This window comes from Microtus oregoni, unplaced genomic scaffold, assembly GCF_018167655.1.
Source record: "Microtus oregoni isolate MIOR12 unplaced genomic scaffold, Mior012 000048F_ref0000485, whole genome shotgun sequence".
Classification (NCBI taxonomy): domain Eukaryota; kingdom Metazoa; phylum Chordata; class Mammalia; order Rodentia; family Cricetidae; genus Microtus; species Microtus oregoni.
Genome location: NW_024543222.1, coordinates 4,838,791 through 4,852,271, shown reverse-complemented (window position 1 = coordinate 4,852,271; position 13,481 = coordinate 4,838,791). Strand labels below are relative to the sequence as shown.

Below are 13,481 nucleotides of genomic sequence, written 5' to 3'. Positions count from 1 at the left end.
TCAAAGGCGCGCCTCCGGCTCTCGGGGCTCACCAGCAGACTGTGATGGAGCTCGTCGCCAGTCGCCTCCGCCCCGCCCTCGCCCGCCCCAGCCGGCCACCGGGCGCCCCCCAGGCCCTTCTAGGTCCCTCCCTGCCAGCCTGTGCTCCCAGCTGTCCCCCTCTCCTCTCTCCTGCTCAGGGACCCTGTCCCCAGACCCGACGCTCAAAGGCAAGAGCAGCCTCCAGGGGACAGAGGGGGAAACACCAGCTTGCCAGAAACCCTGGGTTTGAGCCCTTAGTTCCCTAGCTGTGTGACCTTGGGCCAGTTCATTTCGAGGCTCCTTCAGTTTATAAAGTTAAGGCCAGTATCTTGCTGCCACAAGAGACTGTAAGGTGCCATAGGCTGGGGTAGGTTTTGAAAAGGCTTCTGGGTTTGTTGGGAAGCTTGAAAATGGAAAGGCATAGACCAAGTGGAGACTGGAGGGCCAGGCCAAGCCTGCCAGCAATCGGGAGGGACCAGAGCATACCCAGGACAAGCTGCTGCCCAGGGCCCTCCGTCCTCCCTTCTTTCTCCTGCCACTGTTTCTCTGTCCTGGGGGTACCGGGCAGTGAGGCCAGCAGCGCAGACAAGTAAGGGACTTGTCACCAGTGACTGAAGTGTGAACTGAAGGCTACAGCAGCAGGGAATAGGCTGGAAGGGGAGGGTAAGTGATTGCCAGGCCTGACTGCCAAGGCCCCTGGTCCCTGAGAGGCTCTTGAGCAAGGTTCTGTTTCCTTAGTTCAGTCTGGCAGCCACAGACAAACAGGCCGGGAAGTGACTCCCTCCCCCCCTCCCCCCCAAAAAGGAGTCATCAACCAAGGCTCTTTGGTACAGCTGTTTATTTCCACCGCGCCCCCATTCTGGGAGCCCTCCAATTCACCAGGAAGGAAGTAGAGTCAGCCTGTACGTCCATCAGTCCCTAACTTAGGGTTCCCTTGGTGGCCTATACCCACACTGGCAACATCAGCTTGCAGAAGGCAGAGTTCAGCGGTCCCTGGAAGGGTTGCAGCTCGGCCTCGAAGTCAGGGCAGTCGGCACTGTATCTGGGAGGAGAGTCTAACTCCAACTGTTTCAGGCCCCTCATCCTTGCACAAGGCTCTTTTTCTTCGTGGCAGGGGCTGGGGTCCAGACTCAGCGCCCCAGCAGCTGCAGCATCTCCCTCGGATCCACCAGCTTCTCCCTCGGCTTCCCAGAGCCCTGGCCTCGACATACCTCCTCAGCATCCAGCTTCTCCCAGTCTGAGAAAGAGACTGGCCGGACCCCTAAGGCAGATGAAAAGACAAACGAAGGCTTCTCAGGACCCTCCTCCCAAGGGGTAAAGTTTCAGAGATAAGCTGCTCTCACCCCTCCCCACTCCCAGACCTTAACATAAGACTCAGACCTCGATTGCTGAGCAAGGCTTGAATGGCTGTATAGCCTGGTCTGGGGCCAGAGGGCAGCAGCCCTGCATTCAGGTCCTGCAGCAGCACCTGGCTGGTGAGGAAGCTGTCCGTCATGGTCGTGGTGATAACACCTGTGGGTCCCCTCTTCACCCAGCCACTGCAGTAGAGGCCTGAGGACAAGAGACCGCCTGGCAATTCTGCATTCCAATCTACACACACACACACACACACACACACACACACTCATGCGCGTGCATTGTGTGCATGCACACACATAAACATTCCCCCATGTCTCTCATCTACAGACTGGGCCAAATATAGCCACTGGTTCACCATGGTAGAGTGTGTGTTTGAGTGAGTGTGTGTGTGTGTGTGTGTGTGTGTGGTTTTTCAAGACAGGGTTTCTCTGTGCAGCCCTGGCTATCCTGGAACTCACTCTGTAGACCAGACTGGCCTCAAACTCAAAAATCCACCTGCCTCTGCCTCCCAAATTCTGGGATTAAAGGTGTGCACCATTATGTTTGACCCACGATAGATTCTTGTTTTCCCAAAGCAACCTCCTTTCCGCAGTCTCCAGAGGATGAGAGGCTCGCTGGGGACATGAGCTGAGACTTGCTCATCACAATTCAGCAGGCCCTTAGAAATATTTACTGAACCAGTGAACAACAAGTTGGGCACGTGGGTAAGAAGAAAGAAGCTCCCAAGGACAGGGGCTATCTCCTGCCAGTGTCAGCACTGGCCCACGGCAGGCCTCAGTAAGCTTTTATTAAACGATGTCCCAGCTTGCCTGAGAACTTGCCCTGGAGGGCAGGAGGAGGGAGGGCTAAGTTCTGGAATGGGGCCTGTCTTAAGACACATTCCATCACTGTAGGGTGAGTGGTCTTGGGATACCAGCCTTCCAGCCCCCCATCGTAGTTAGATGCCTAGCCTCCCAGCCTCCATCACAGTTGGATGCCTAGCCTCCTAGCCCCCATCATGGTTAGATGCCCAGCCTCCCATTGTAGTTGGATGCCCAGCCTCCCAGCCCCCATCACACTTGGATACCCAGCCTCCCAGCCTCCATCACAGTTGGATGCCCAGCCTCCCAGCCTCCATCACACTTGGATACCCAGCCTCCCAGCCTCCATCACACTTGGATACCCAGCCTCCCAGCCCCCATCACACTTGGATACCCAGCCTCCCAGCCTCCATCACACTTGGATACCCAGCCTCCCAGCCTCCATCACACTTGGATACCCAGCCTCCCAGCCTCCATCACAGTTGGATACCCAGCCTCCCAGCCCCCATCACAGTTGGATGCCCAGCCTCCCAGCCTCCATCACAGTTGGATGCCCAGCCTCCCAGCCCCCATCACAGTTGGATGCCTAGCCTCCTAGCCCCCATCACACTTGGATGCCCAGTTGTCTCATATCCTCTCACCTGGTACATTCACAACCCGGCCTTCTATGTTGGGAATGACTCCAAGCTTGGGGTCAAAGGGCACACTGGGGTCAATGGGGCGGCTCTTATACCCAACGCTGCTCAGCACCAGTCCACAAGGGAGGTCCTCCACTTCTCCCGTGGGCACCGCCTGAGTGGACTCACCAACACCCTGTTGTTGAGAATGTAAGTAACACCAGGTTGGGATGGGGGAAGCCTAAGAAAGGGGAGTTTGGGTAACATGAGACTCACCTCCAGTCTGGTGACTGCCAGGCGGATGCCTGCTACCCGTTGCCCATCTGGTGTGGGCAGCACCTGCTGGGGGCTTCGGAAAAACCGGAGGCCCCAGGCCCGGGAGGCCAGTGCCTGACGGGCAGCTTCTTCCACCCCTGGCTTCTCTGTGGCTGTCCGAAGCAGCAGCTCTGTCAGCCGTCTCCTTGGACGGGGGACATCTGTCAGCAACATGGAACACTTCAGGGCTGTCCCTGCTGGTCACCTTCCCCAAGCCTGTGAGCTAGAGGGCTGGACTTGGCCCCTCACCCTTAATTTTGTCCTGGAGGCCCAAGAAATCCGAAGAATCCAAAATGGGCCGGGTTCCTGGCAACTGAATCATCTCTCGAAGTTCCTTGAGGGTGGGGGAGGGGCAAGGGAAGAGGTCAGGTCCAGACCTCGGAGTAATCCTGAACCCACCAGAGTTCAGGCCTAGTGGGATAGACTATCAGCAGCGTGGGGAAAGACCAACAGACCTGGGGCCCTGCCCACCCTCCTGTTCATCCAGGGAAACAGCTACTCCCTCCCAGGGCTGTGTGGTAACCCCAACACACAGAAGTGGAAGGAAGCCTCCTCTTGGGACCCTGGCGCCTCCTTCACTGGACCCAGTACCTTAATGGTGAAGGCCACTTGCAGGGGTCCACGCCGGCCAACTATCCACACAGTCTTCACCCGGCTCTGCCTCAGGACCCCCATAGCAGCTTCTGTGATATCTGTTTTCTGGCACAAAAATGAGGCTTTTAGGGCCAAGCACCGTGGAACATGAGACAGAGACACAGGGATCTCTGTGAGTTCAAGGCCAGACTGATCCACAGAGTAGTTCCAAGCCAACCAAGGCTACAAAATGAGACCTTGACTCAAAAAGGGAGGGGGGGAGGGCGTGACTTGGGGAAAGGGACTCGCTGGCCAGTTGGTATTGTTCCCTTTCCAATCCAGAAAAAGTCAAGGCCCAAAAACTATACCACTACTCCCCCTGGTGGCCACATAGAGCATTGACGCCAACTCTACAAATGGCTTCTATGCAACAGGATTCCCACTGATTCTTCTACCCACTCACAATCGATAACATGTCCAGAACAGGACAAGGGACTTAAGGGGGCAAGAGCGGTTTATGTGAGTCAAACAGGCTAGTTCAGAAACCCACAGAGTTTTCATTTCATGGGGAGACAGATAATAGAATCTCATCACAGAATGTAAACCTGTAGTGAGGCAAGATTAGGGATGAGACCATATTACAGAAGAAACACCTAATAGGACAGCCTGGAAGACCTCTTCACAGAAGGAATAGGAGAGCCAAGAATGGAAAGAGGGAGGAATGTTAGCTGTGAACTAGCAGGAGGTGGGTCCAGATGTTCCAAACAGGGTGAACGTGTGTGGAACCTCCAGCAGCACACTGGAGTGTGAGGGCATCCGCCTGGGCTCCTGGAGAGAGGCTGGGTGTGTGGAGGGATGACACCTGAACCCCGCCGGCAGGAGCAGCCTTTGCTCCCTGTGCTCCCACCTCCGCCCCTCCAGCCGCTGCCTGCCCCTCACCTCCAGGTGCTGAGGTGGGGTCAGCAGGATCCGGGCCACATCCAGAGCCACATTCCCCTGTCCCAGAATCACAGCTGTGTCACAGCTCAGATCCGGTGCCAGCTGGAGGAGAAAGGTCTTAATGGGCTGTCCCTGTCCCCAGCTCCAGTCAGGCTATCTCATCTGCAGACGCCTTAGGCCAGGCCCAGCTGTGCCCCCAGCTTCCCTGAGGCAGTCCACTCTATGCCGCGCCCCCTCCCCCACCCCACAGGTCTCCACAGCTCACAGCTCCTCAGCTCGCTCCTCCCTGCCTTGACCTCAAACTCTAACACCCCAGGGATGCTCCTGACACCAGCCAGAAGCAGCAAGGGCGCTCCCCAAACTCACAGCCTGGTTCTCAGGAAGACCATTGTACCAGCCCACAAAGGCCCGGGCTGAGACCACGCCAGGCAGCTCCTCACCAGGAATGTCCAGGGTCTGGTGGTCCTCTGCTCCATAACTCTGAGGAAAGATGCAGCCCCCACCCAGGCCGGAGGCCTCAGTACTGGCCTCCAGTCCCGTCTCATCTCCCATCAGCCCCTCCCCTCCCCTCACATCCACCCCCACCACACAGACACTCACCAGCACCACCGCATGGTAGGCTTCCTGGAGCTCTGGCACCGACACATCCCTGCCCACCTCCACATTGCCCCGGAAAGAACAGCGATCGGAGCGGGCTGTCTGTGTAAATGTGTTGATGACATTCTGCCAGGCGGCATGGCGAGAGGAACATTAGAAGACAGGACAGCTCCTCGGGGCATGTCCCACCACCACCCCATGACCCGTGGGATGGAGCCAAGGGTCATTCTGCTGCTCCAGGGAGCCTCTCGGTCCTCCTCATTTTTACTCTTTCCAACACCACCCCCCACACTAAAAGACACCCACCTTGACTTCAGGGTGGTCAGGTGCCACACCAAAGCGCACCAAGCCAAAGGGCACGAGCTGCTTCTCGTAGATGTCAACATGGGCCCGGGTATGGTGCTGGGAGAAAATCACAACTGGTGGGTTCTAGAGTGAGGCTGGGGTCCCACAGGGCCTCCCTTCCCCACACAGAGCAAGAAAACTCAGCTCAGATGGCCGAGGAGACGGGCTCCCACCATCCACAAGCAGACAGAAGGCGCTGGCTCTCCTTCTGCCCAGACAAGGGCTCTGGAGGAGCATAAGCAGTGAGACAAGCTGAGGTCAGATTCAAGGACGTCCAATGGAGAATGTGAGAAGCTGGAAGTGAGTATCATGGCTTAATCCTCGGGTCAGATGGAGACCTGCACCTTCTAGAAATGCTGGTCATGTGATCTGAGACGTCATCTTTGAGAACCTGCCTTAGCTTGGTTTCTGAGATGATGCCATTGGGACAGGGATCAGCAAGGCACAGAGTCGGGGCACAGCTGGGGCATGTGGGGCAGAGGAAGTGGCAGGGGGCCTACTGTCAGCTTCCAGCTGCCCCGTGCAGCCTGTCCTCCCAGGGCACTTTGCAAGGTGTAGGGACGGTATGAGATTGGAATTGGCCAGACAAGCTTGGTGTGGCTCTGTTGCCACCAATAGCATGGGCCTGGTTGGGCCCTGGGGAAGGACAGTGACAGAGTTGGGGAATTGAGGTGACACGCCCTGCACCCTCCCCTATCCCACCCAGTTCAAAAGGACTCAAGGCAGTTGAGTTCCTGCCTACACACCTGCCAGCCTTTGCCCAAATTCTGCTCCCCTCTATTTCACCACCAGCCCTAAATCCAGCCTTCTAGCCCAGATGCCTGTTTTATCCTTGGCCAGCCCAGAGGTGACCTCCCAAATCAGCTCTCTCAAACTCCATGGAATCTGAACCCACAAGAGTTCAGGCCATGAACTCAACAGCCAGAGCCAGGCCCAGCTCCAAAGTTAACTGGCCGTCACAGGGAAAGCTCCAGCACACTTCTGTGCAGTAGAATGTCCTGTCCCTCTGGGCCACACTCAAGGCTGAGTGAGTCAGGGCTCTCAACTCACGTTCCCCCAGTGGGAGGACACAATGGACTCATTCGGGATCATTAAAACTCTGACTGTCCCTGGAACATGTCATTTCTGGTTCAAACACCTCCCTGTGCTTCTCTCATTGCCATAGGGCAAAGTGGAAACTGCTGGGCCTGCTGGGCATCCCTGACACAACCTGACCTCACTGTCTCCAGCTTCCACTCCACCCTGCTACAAAGGGAGTCTTCCTTCCGGGCACAAGGTTCTTCCCCAGCCCACCTCACAGTAGCCCCTAATCTCACACACAAAGCCATCTTTCATGAAACCTCTCTCCTCCTGCCAACTGCTGCTTCTCTGTCCCTTTTCCTAAAAAGGACAGGTTCTGGGGCACTTCTGGTCTGGGGTCCTCTGTTCTTCATGGACATACACTCAGGATGTCCTAGAGACGTCTTACCCACTGCCTCCTGTGACTTCCAATCTTGCAGCTTTCTCTGTCACAGCCTCTCCATCTCCCCTCCCCAGTCTTACCCATCTCTTTACCTCATCCTGAGATCTCAGAACCATACATTGTTTGTCCCCTACCCTTTCTTCTCTACTTCTGTGTCCACTTCCATCTCAGCCCCTGGAGTTCCCCTTTCACCTTGTCCTATCAGTTCCCCATCGTTACCTCCACTCTCTTGCTCCTGGGCAAACAGTTTGGCTTAAGTCTACCATTCAGGGAGACTATTCCAAATGGAAAATGGGCCGGGGTGCAGCACACTGGGAGAATTCTTATCTCTCATTCACAAGGCCCTGTGTTCAACCCCCAAGGAAGGGTTCCTTCTTTTTCCTTTCTTAAATATATTTTTATAAATATAAACATATATTTTATATATATTTTATAAATTAGGTGTATGTGGGGGGGGGTATAAGCATATAAGTACAGGTGCCTGAAGGGACAGAAGACGGGCTTGGAGCCTCTGGAGTTACTGGTGGCTGAGCCACCTGACATGGGTTCTGGGAACCAAACTCAGAACCTCTGCTTAAGATGCTTGAGTAAAGCAGTTTCCCGGTCTGTGGATGCCAGGATCCCCCACCCTTCTCTAGAGTGCCCGCGTCTATGGACGCCAAGATCCCCCACCCCTCCCCAGGGTGCTTTCACCAGTTTCCTGCATCTGTGGATGCCAGGATCCCCCCCACCCCTCTCCAGGGTGCTTTCACCAGTTTCCCGTGTCTGTGAATACTAGGATCCCCCACTCCCCTGGGGGGGGGGGTCTTAAAATTGCTGATTCTGAAGGTCCTAGTCATAGAGTTTGACTAAATCTGTGCTGGGCCCAGAAATGCTCCTTTAAACAAGACCTCTCCAGCAGGGAATATAGAGAATGCTCAAAGAAAACCACCCAAGTCTACAACGTGGTTGGTCCGTAGTCCGCAGTTTCTAGGAACCTTGTGACCTGGGGTCCAGCTGCCTCCTTAGCCCTAGCTCTCACCTCATCACCCCTCAAACACCCACTGACCTTCTGGAATAGGCTCTGAAATGATGCCAAAGGGATGTTTCCTTCCTCTGGCCTTTGCCCACAGAAGTCCCCACGCCTGAGGCAACTCCTGCTCTTCTGTGCTCACATCCTTCACAAAATGCAGCTCAGACTAGGTTAGGGGTCGCCTAGCTTAAGCTTGAAAATACCTTGCAAACCAGCCACCTCACACTAGAATGTCAGGTCAAGGAGTACAAGAAAATACATCCACACGCCTATAGGTCAAGATCTGGCCCACTGAAAAGACCCTAGGAACCCCTCACCCTCACCCTCAGCTAACACAGCCAGTGCCCCTTACAAGAAACTCTTCCAGAAACCAACCATACCTCTCACCTACCCTCTCTGCCGCCCCGGCCCTAAAAACCCATGAGTCTCCATCCTAGAGCCCAGGCTGTCCTCCATCAGTGGCTGAGTCTCCATCCCAGAGCCCAGGCTGTCCTCCATCAGTGGCTGAGTCTCCATCCCAGAGCCCAGGCTGTCCTCCATCAGTGGCTGAGTCTCCATCTCAGAGCCCAGGCTCTCCTCCATCAGTGGCCTTGCATTCCAGGCTCACTCCTCACATCAGGGAGCTCGCCAAAGCCCACACACAGTCTTCAGTGCATCTCACATATACATTCTAGAGAGCAACTTCTGGCCACGCTGTCCTGCATGCGTCATGGTAATCATCTACAGAGTCATGTATAGGTCACTTCTCAGTAGAGGTCTCCAAGAGACCTTCCTAGTGTCAGCCCTGGGTAAACCAGGCCAGCGGGTCACACTACCTCACAAGTATCTGTTTGTATTATCAATATAATTGCTCTGTCTCCTGTCTTGTAGATATTACAGCCCTTCTAAAGCTCAGACACTGTCTCTGCTCAGGCAATCCTAGTATCCCCTACTCTTTTTTTAAAGTATACTTTTATTATTTTTAGTTCTGTGTGTGTGCACGAGCACATACATAAAGGTGCAAGCAGAGGCCAGAAGAGGACATCAGATCCCCTGGAGCTGGAGTTGTGAGCCACTATGTGGGTGCTGAGATCCCAACTCCCATCCTCTGTGGGACAACCACGGAGTCTTCTCTCCAGCCCCTCCCCCTTCTTCTTTTGGCTGAAGGTCTGACAGACCTTGGAGCCCTGTCTGACAAGACAAGCTTTGAGACCTTGGCCTTTAACGGGAGAAAATGGGCATGGGGGTGGGGGGAAAGCTGGGGCTGTGGTGAGGATAGCAAATGCTTAGGACGAGATAGCCTTGAGAAGTAGAATGCTGGAGATGGAGAAATGCAGAAGAAGATAAGGGGAGGATAAAGCCACCCCACAAGACTGAAGAAAACAAAACAAAATCTTCCCTGCTTGGTGAAGCAGTCAGCACTGCCACTAACCACCAACCATGGGGCAAACACATTTCTCTCACAGCTGAGAACCTAGGATGGGAACCCCAGATTGAGGGGTGGAGTCAGGTAGAAAGGACACAGCTTAGGTGAGCTGGAAATTTAGTTTTTCCTTATCCCAGGTAAACCAAAGGGCTGTAGCCTACCCACAGAACTGGGGCAAGGAGTGACAGGTAAAAAAGGAGCCCGGAGAGAGAGCTTACCTTTAACAGGTGTTGGGCGGTGTAGAAGCCAGCTGGGCCACTGCCAACCACGCAGATCTGAGGGGTCTTCTCCTGTGTGGAGAACTGCCGGCAGAAGCCTGGGGCTGGGCAGAGGAGGCAACAGCAAGGTTAAACCAACACGCTCTAACCACCACACCAATTTTGTCCAATCGCAGCTTGCCCCTCACCTGCATCTTCCTCTTTCTGTTCCTCAAAGCTTCACCACTTCATCTGAATGCCAGGGGCTGTCTTTATCCAGAACCCCACACCTCACCTATGAGCACGCTAGCCTGCGCTAACCTACGCCAGACCCCCTTGGCCCTGGAATCTGTCCTGCACAGCACTTCATTTTTCTTGTGGGGCTCCCTGTATGAGTCCACGTCTTCATATCTCCATCACGTCTCTATCTCGCTTTTTCCTACCCTTTCTTTTTCTGCAGAACTCTATCGCTCATATCCTCACTTCCCTGTCACGCCCCATTCACCTAGTCTCACACATGCCGACCTCATGATCTAGCCTTTTCGTCTTTATTGACCCGTGTTTTATCCAGGACGCCTCCCACCTCACTGCACAGACTCCTCTGTACACCACTCCCACTTCTCCCGCAAGAACACCTTCAGCTTCGCCCCTCGGACCCCTACTCTTGATCACAGGCCTCCCCTCGCCCTGGTGCAGCCCCAAGAGCCCTGCTCCTACTCGGGATGCTCCTGGAAGGAGGCGACCGGACCCCAGGCCACGTAGACCAATGCCACCAGCGCCAGCAGCGCAGAGCCATGGCTGAGAACGGCAACCGGCGGGCGGAAAGGCTCGCAGGGACTCCAAATGCTGAGCGCCGGTCTACAACCCGCCGGGGGCGGTCCTCTGGGCCCGCCCATCACTGTGGCCCCGCCCCAAACCTCGCCTCCAGCACGCTAGGAAAGCTCAACGTCGAGACTCCACTTCCAACTCCGATAGAGCCCCACCCCCAAAGAGAACCACGCCCCCAGCTCCCGAAGCCACGCCTCCAGAGCGCCCGAACTTCAAAACTTAACCCATTTCTCCCCAGTCTTCCTTGTCGCTGCAGATACCGGAAGTCTAGGATTTAAAGGAAAGCGAATCCTCAATGCCGTTTCAGTTGCTTTTGGAAAAGAGAGCCAATTAGAAAGGAGCTTACTTTACGTAAAACTTGTCGTTCGCTGATGACGCAATGTTCTGCTGCCGTTGCCTTTTGATAGGGTGTCTTCTGTCTTGAGTGATTTTTGTCCCAGCCAATCAGGGCCCAGAATCCGTAAGCCTCTGTTATCCTGGTTCTAACCCCTTATTTTTAAGTCAGGTGTTGAACTGGTGTGGCCCTGTTCGTGTCAGACCAGGGAAAATATTAACCTTCAACCCGTCCAGCAGCACAGGGATCTGGGTGAGACAGTACCTTGGGTGCAGAATTTAAGGGGGCACCCAAAACTCAGTAATGAGGGTAAATCGTGCATTTTTTTTTTTTTTTTAAAAAACAGGATTTTGCTGTGTAATAGGCCTGGCTGAGCTGGAACTTGCTTTGTAGACCGGGCTGGCCACGAACTCACATAGATCCGCCTGCCTCTGCCTCCCGAGTGCTGGGATTCATGCACATTCTAATTAATGTTTTAAAAGAAGATTGATTCCAAACCGTAAGCAGTATCTATTTTGAAGTCTTTATTACACTTAGCTATTTTATTACATTATTTATGAGGGCCGGTGTACACGTGCCACAGCGCTCACATGGTATGTCATCATTGGACAGCTTTTAGGAATTGGTTCTCGCCTTCCACTATATGAGTTTTTGGGTATTGAACTCATGTCTGGTCCCTGGGCAAGCTTCTTTACCCTCTTGCTGACCCACAGATATTTTCTACAAAAGGACAGGAGCTAAGGATGGTAGAGTGTCTACTCAATGTACACAAGACCGTGGTTTCAACTGCAACAACAAAACTATAATTAAAATAAGGGCAGAATCCATCGTCACCTTTAATCAGATAAGCCTAGTACTTCCCTAAAGTTCTTCCCCTTCTTGGAAGACTAACCTATTCTGTCATCCCCACAGCCTCTAACTTTTGTTTGTGTATTTTTGTTGAAGATTGAACCCAGGGACTTATGCAATTGCTCTTTTTACTGAACCCCTTGCTCCTGGCTTAATTTTCTATTTCATAATTCAGCAATGAGGCTAGTCTGCGCTGCAGAGTGATGCCTAGTTTCACAAAACAACATGCTCCTTCTTTTGTGAAAGGTAACTAGTAGTGGAAATGTCAACGTACTAGTTAAAAAACTGGCTGGTCCGGCCTGACTGTAATCGGGATTTCTTGGGCAAGATAAATGGCTAGATTTCAATTTGGTGAACTTCATTGTGAGTGACTCTATTTTGATTTTTATTATGGTCTGTTGGAGCTTTGTGCAGGATCTTAATCTAGAACAGAAGCTTCCTCTGTTTTATATTTCATACTGTTACACTATTTTAAGATTATTTTTAGCCAGGCGGTGGAGCACACACCTTTAATCCCAGCACTGGGAGGCAGAGGCAAATGGATCTCTGTGTTTGAGGCCAGCAGCCTGGTTTACAGAATGAGTTCCAAGACAGCCAAGAATACACAGAGAAACCCTGTCTTGAGAAAAAAAAATATATATATATACATATTCATTCCCAGAGCATCACACAGTGCCTAGGATCCAATGGATATTCCTGCAGGGTTATTTTTTTCTGGTTATTTATTTTTTTATTTAATGTATGAGTGCTCTAATTGCATGTACATCTTTATGCCAGAAGAGGGCATCAGATCCCACTATATAGGTGGTTGTGAGCCACCTCGTGATTTCTGGGAATTGAACTCAGGACCTCTGGAAGAACAGCCAGTTCTCTTTAACTGTTGAGCCATCTCTTTAGCCCCCCCCCTCCCCTCCTTTCTTCTTTTAGATAGGATCTCAGGTAGCCCAAGCTAGCCTTGACTTGTGTAGCTGAGGATGACCTTGAACTCCTGATCCTCCTGCCTCTACCTGTGCTGGGAATTACTGGCCTATGCAGTGATGGGGGCTGACTCCAGAGTCTACTGCATGCTAGGCAAGCTCTCAACCCATTGAGTGTCAGCTTCAGTCCCTAAAGAATTTATTTTAATGATAAAATCACCAATTGTTCTGGCTTGTAGAAGAAAGAGAAATCCAGGCCCAAACACCCAGAATCCCTACAGGGCTTCCCATTCTGAAGCAGAAGCTCGAAAAGTCAATAGCATAGATTCTGGAGTCACTGAGTTAAAATCCCAAGTCTGAATTTAACAGTCATGATATGGAGAGGTTTCATCTTGACTTCTTTTGTTCTCCTTTTCTAACATGAGAAAAGAATTATTCTAGCCTGTAAAGATTAAAATTAGATGCAGATAAAAAAGAAAACCATCTAGCCTGATCTGGTGGAGCACGCCTTTAAGCCCAGGACTGAAGATAGAGCAGTGGTTCTCAACCTGTGGGTCAGGACTTTTGGGAGTTGAACAACCCTTTCACAGGGTTTGAATACCAGACATCCTGCAATCGGACGTTTACATAATAATTCGTAACAGTAGCAAAATCACAGTTAGGAAGTGGCAGTGAAAATAGCTTTATGGTTGGGGGGTCCCCACAACATGAGGGTCACAGCATTAGAAAAGTTTAAAACTACTGATGTAGAGGCAGGTGGAGCTCTGAGTTCAAGGCGAGTTCCAGACCAGCCAGGGCTATATAGTGAGACCCTGTCTTAAGAAAACAAAACAACAAAGACAAAAGAAAAGAAACCGACTATGCGTAGTGAGCAGACATCAGCTATAATCGTGGTCACCAGTGTCGTCTCT

At 52.7% G+C, this 13,481-nt stretch overlaps 1 protein-coding gene across 3 annotated transcripts; it reads right to left on the bottom strand.

Annotated features, from left to right (window-relative positions):
- Positions 1 to 842: 842 nt before the first annotated feature.
- Positions 843 to 10,600, bottom strand: Fdxr (ferredoxin reductase). Of its 3 annotated transcripts, none has more exons than XM_041635924.1 (12): positions 10,360 to 10,600; positions 9,664 to 9,767; positions 5,528 to 5,623; positions 5,225 to 5,347; positions 4,991 to 5,104; positions 4,625 to 4,726; positions 3,704 to 3,811; positions 3,362 to 3,446; positions 3,074 to 3,273; positions 2,822 to 2,993; positions 1,402 to 1,611; positions 843 to 1,282 (listed from the first exon to the last, which is right to left on the bottom strand). In XM_041635924.1, exons 1-12 carry the CDS (start codon positions 10,436 to 10,438, stop codon positions 1,152 to 1,154), a joined length of 1,524 nt encoding a protein of 507 aa, XP_041491858.1. In that variant the 5' UTR covers positions 10,439 to 10,600; the 3' UTR covers positions 843 to 1,151. The 3 variants fall into 3 exon arrangements, with proteins under 3 accessions (XP_041491858.1, XP_041491860.1, XP_041491859.1); XM_041635926.1 differs by having other exon boundaries at positions 1,402 to 1,489; XM_041635925.1 differs by having other exon boundaries at positions 1,402 to 1,572; positions 10,360 to 10,597.
- Positions 10,601 to 13,481: the final 2,881 nt, after the last annotated feature.

Excerpts from the sequence above, each read along its gene's own strand:
- Fdxr (XM_041635924.1), bottom strand. The coding sequence starts at position 10,438 with ATGGCTCTGCGCTGCTGGCGCTGGTGGCATTGGTCTACGTGGCCTGGG. Across the intron at positions 9,768-10,359 it reads TCCTTCCAGGAGCATCCCGA|CCCCAGGCTTCTGCCGGCAG; the intron begins GTAGGAGCAGGG and ends TCCTCTGCCCAG. Across the intron at positions 3,447-3,703 it reads AAGTGGCCTTCACCATTAAG|GAACTTCGAGAGATGATTCA; the intron begins GTACTGGGTCCA and ends CCCACCCTCAAG.